Here is a 4,729-nt window from a genome sequence, read left to right as displayed (position 1 = left end):
ATTTGTTATAGAAATATTTTGAAAAGATATTCAAACATTTTAATACCAAATAAGTTTTATTTAATTAAAATACCATATTTATTGTCATATTCTATTGACAAGCGTACAAAAGTTTGTGAGGAACCCATTGACTCAATTTGCTGACTTTTCCAATAGCATACATACAAAATAGTTTTATGAGAAAGTTACCTTGATAGTTCTGAACACCGGCTTGATTTTCCATTTGATAGCGAGCAAGAAGCATGAATATCCCTTTAGCATTTGATGTTAAACTATGCATGACATGTGACAGGGAGCTGAGTGCTAAACGTCCAGATTGTTGCACCATCAAGGAATTTTCATAGGCTGTTTCCTCCATGTAAGGCTCATAAGTAGTTACATCACACCACAACCAATTGAATCTGATGTAGCGCATCTGGTCCCAGACTGAAACAGCAAAATGACATTACAATAAAAACAATGAAAAAATTGCATGAACTAGGCCAATATAAGGTTAGGGTTTTGTTGTCTTCGAATAGTTCTCTGATCAGCACCACGAGAATGAAGTATTTGATCAACTATAGGACATGGTAATAATAATTTTTAGAAGTAGAAATGCATGACCCCTATTTTACACTATACAGGGCTTATTGAAGCAGTTTTGGTTTCTATATTGTGCATACTGAGTATATACATAAAAGCTTCCATGTTGGCTATATGCTAAAGACAGTATGGAAATTATTGAGGAGGATTTGGTAACAGCATTGTTCCAGTTGAAAAACGTCACCAAATCTTTCCTGTTAGCTCTATATTAAAGACAATAAGGAGATTTGTAGAGGAAAACTTAGTAGCTTTATTCAACAGATGAAGTAATCATATAGATGATCTGTCTTCTTCCAGACTGATGTGAGCTGGAAATGAGTACATAACAAAACATTTTATACATGGAAATATATCTAGGAATTTGTGGTTTAAATTCCAACTAGAAACCTACGATGAGTAACTTAACCATTTTGTTTTCATTCATTCACTCATAAAACCTGGGTTCAAGTCAACACTTGTATTTATGTATGGAATTTACTCCCTAATTTTCTGTAAAGCGTCAGCTATAGTAATAGACATAATTGTATACAGTGTTGTTGGTCTTTCAATGAAATAATGTCACATTGGATTGTTGGATCAAGGAGATTTTATGTCAAAGACAGATTTGAATTTGTTTACTGTCATTTCAAGGTCTATAATGGAATTTGAAATTTGAATTCCTCACTGCATTCTATTAATGCACTTGTGAGCTGTCTCAGTATAATACCAACTTGCTCAGTTGCAGCTAGCCATTCATAACAAAGTTTAAAATATTAGAAAAATTCTGTCAATGTTCTTATTAACATAGAAGAAATAATACTACAGAATTATGATTCCTACTGTAAGCAGTAGGAAAAGACACCATCCAGCTGCAAAAATAATGATTTCATCACAAAAACCCTTCCATGTACACAAGCAAGAAAAAATGGATGCAAAACGAGAGAGAGAGAAAGAGGAGTTAAATGACTTACTTAAAGGCGCATTTATGTGATCAACAGAAGCGACCATATGGAAACGCTTAATTTTACATAGGAAACTAAATATATTCTGGACTTTAGCTGAACGTAACATGATGCCATCAATATTATGGATTAACAGGAAGAAATCTCTGTCATCATCTGTATTAAAAGTAAATGAAAAAACCAAGACATACATTGTTAATTACATAAGTTAACAACACAATTCATCATCCAAATATTACTATCATGAAACCTTCCTATAGCCCTGCTGTGCAGCAGTAGTGGTGGATAGTGGCATTAAGACCCAGAATGTAAGTTCAATTCTTTCTGAGCTACTGTACTTAAAATCTTTTGCCTGTCCTGTGTATTACATGTAACACTCAGGTTGTTTCCTTGGTATCTATGCATTATACAGGGTTGGCCAAAAGTCACTGGACAGTAAATCAAAACCATTTAATTCCAAGATTTATTTATGTTTAACAATTGAATGAATTCAATAAAAGCATCTAAACATGAAACATCATGAAAATTGTTCAAACTGAAGTCCTTGAGCAACACATTTTTCCATTTGAGTTAATACAGAACTACAGATAGAATTTATGGAATTTTGATTTACAGTCATGTGACTTTTGGCCAACTCTGTACATAATACACATTCCCAATTTTTTTTTCAACATCTAGAGGAACTTTAGATTGCTCAGAACATATGAAACAAGGGCTAACTAACAGTCTGAAAACAAGCATGGAGAAAAACAAATGAAAATGCTTTGGACAGGCAAAGAGTTATGTCATTCAGCATGTATTTCTGCTTGTTGAAACAACTGACACTTCCTACTTACCATATCTTCTTCACATTACTTTGAATATAGAACAAGCAGAACTGAAAAGCAGTCGTCAACAATGTAATATTGCTTTGTGATAAGAAAACTCCAGTGGGTTCAAACATTATATAATATAAATTTCCATGTTCCTGCTAATATTCAGCTTCATGATAGATTCAGGAGTACATTAATGGAGAGGTGGACAAAATCTCCTGCAGCATTTAATGCAAATTCCACCTGAGTGATTTTGGCTTTCAGCTTTCCAAGTTGATAAAATAAGAACTAGTCAATTACTGGTTTAATTTAAGTGGATGTACCCCCTCACAAAAATTTGTCACCCTTGTATCTTTGATAGAAGAAGAAGGTTGACAGAATGGCAGAAGTGATAGAAGGCTGACTAAATGAATTTTTTCCATTTTTTTAAACATCCCTTTATGTTTTTTCTAACCTTGCTATATCTAATTTTGCCTACAGATACCAGTAATGTACTGCATTAATTTAGTTAACTATAGTTCTTTCATTACAAACGTGTGATCTTGTACCCAAAGCTATAAACCAACATTTAAGTTATCTCCAGAACTGCAATTCATTCTTTGTTCACATAGCAAACACCAGCCTACAGATGTTAAAAACTGAAAATAAGTCACACCAGTCTATAAGAACCAGCAAAGGTTATAAGTACTGTCACTATTCCTTTCACTAATTTATAAATCACAAAAAAATAAAAATAGCAATTTAATAAGGGAAACAAATAAAAAGCTACTGACCTTCTAGAGACTTCTTAATAAATTCACACTGGTCCAACAAGGTTTTAAATGTTCCTTCTTCATTAAGAATCTCTTCTGTTATTGAATCTAAAATCTAAAATGTGAAAGACAATAACATTGATTAAGTTCTTTAAACTGTAGTTATAAAACATGATTCACATGTTAGAGAAATTTCATCAACAATTAACTCAATTTAAATAGATGATTATTTTATGGACTATTGACTTTAGTTATTTTTTTAAAAAACTATTTATTCATTATTACTATTTTGTACTGTGCTTCACATTGGGCTGCTCTCTCAAAGATATATTAATTTCTTTTTTATGAGAAGAGATTACTAGCTCTTGAGATATTAATATTTATACTTTATTTCAATTAGTTTGCCCTTTGTCAACAGGCATTCATTAGGGAAAGTGAACATGTATAGGCACAAGTGTGCCTGTGTGGTTAGAAAGGGCATCTGGCTACAGAAACCATGAAAAAAAAATGTAACTTACATGTGGGATTTGGTCTTCAAAGCCATCAAAGAGTGTAATAATCACCCATCCAACCCCAGCATGGAAAACTGATGTAAAATCCTGATGACTTTTTCCCAGCATTTCAACACACTGGAATTCCACCCAACCCATGGCTCTTCAGGCCGTAACATCATCATCTTCAAAATCAGTGAAATAAAATAAAATGAAAGGTCAACATACGTGTTTTATTGACAGACTTGGGAAGAAACCATTGACAATAACATGATCATATCCATTGAGTTTTTTAGAGAAGAATTTTTCTAATAATGATTTCTTGGAACCAAATCCATATACCAAAATATTGAATCCATAACTGAGAAAAAAAAAGATCTGTATTAATGACTTATAGAAATTAGTATAAAAGCAGTTAATACACTGCACAATATAACAGTGCTATACAGTGCAGCAGTCACATTATTATGAAATACAGTATAGAGTAATAATTACAGTGTAGTAAGACACTTGCAATACAGTGTAATACACCCATACATGTATAACAGAATCTGCTGCTGCATAAGCAGTATCTCATCCCCATACACACACACACAGTTTCTCTCTATATACAGGGGTTGGACAAAATAATGGAAACACCTAACATCATAATTTTGAAATATCTATAAAACCATCAAAAGCTTGTTTATTTTTATGCTTTTTGACTTATTATTAGTGTGGCCTAATATGTTTTGCTAAAATTGCTGTTTCATTTCAGATATCATCAGAAAAAGGTAATTAAAATGATAGATCTATCGGACTTTCAAAGAGGTCAAATTGTTGATGCTCGTATGGCAGGCACTAGCATAATGAAAACAGCTGAAATGTTTGGTGTGTATCAAGAAGTACTGTCTCGAAAGTAATGACAGCCTTTGAGAAAGAGGGAAAAACCTCCTCATCAAAATAAAACTCCGGAAGAAAGCCAAAAGTTTCAGATAGGGACTGTCGGACTCTTACGCGAATTGTTAGAAAGGATCACCAAAGTACAGCTCCCAAAATTACTGCAGAGCTTAATGACCATCTTAAGAATACAGTTTCCACAAAAACTGTTCACCGGGAGCTGCACAAAGCCGGATTTCACAGGAGTGCTGCAATCAGAAAACCACTACTTT

The 4,729-nt window shown here is 33.1% G+C and overlaps 1 protein-coding gene across 2 annotated transcripts in view; it reads right to left on the bottom strand.

Annotated features, from left to right (window-relative positions):
* LOC106870148 (origin recognition complex subunit 2) overlaps positions 1-4,729 on the bottom strand; it is a 24,272-nt gene that overhangs the window by 6,629 nt on the left and 12,914 nt on the right. For both annotated transcript variants that reach the window (XM_052966513.1, XM_052966514.1), the window contains 4 exons: positions 3,807-3,939; positions 3,109-3,202; positions 1,533-1,679; positions 190-426 (listed from right to left, as the gene is read on the bottom strand). In XM_052966513.1, the coding sequence (XP_052822473.1) occupies positions 190-426; positions 1,533-1,679; positions 3,109-3,202; positions 3,807-3,939 (611 nt within the window). The remainder of the gene's footprint in view (positions 1-189; positions 427-1,532; positions 1,680-3,108; positions 3,203-3,806; positions 3,940-4,729) is intronic.

This window comes from Octopus bimaculoides, chromosome 3, assembly GCF_001194135.2.
Source record: "Octopus bimaculoides isolate UCB-OBI-ISO-001 chromosome 3, ASM119413v2, whole genome shotgun sequence".
In the NCBI taxonomy this organism is placed as follows: domain Eukaryota; kingdom Metazoa; phylum Mollusca; class Cephalopoda; order Octopoda; family Octopodidae; genus Octopus; species Octopus bimaculoides.
Note: the sequence above shows the minus strand (reverse complement) of the source record. Positions and strands in the feature narration are given on the sequence as shown.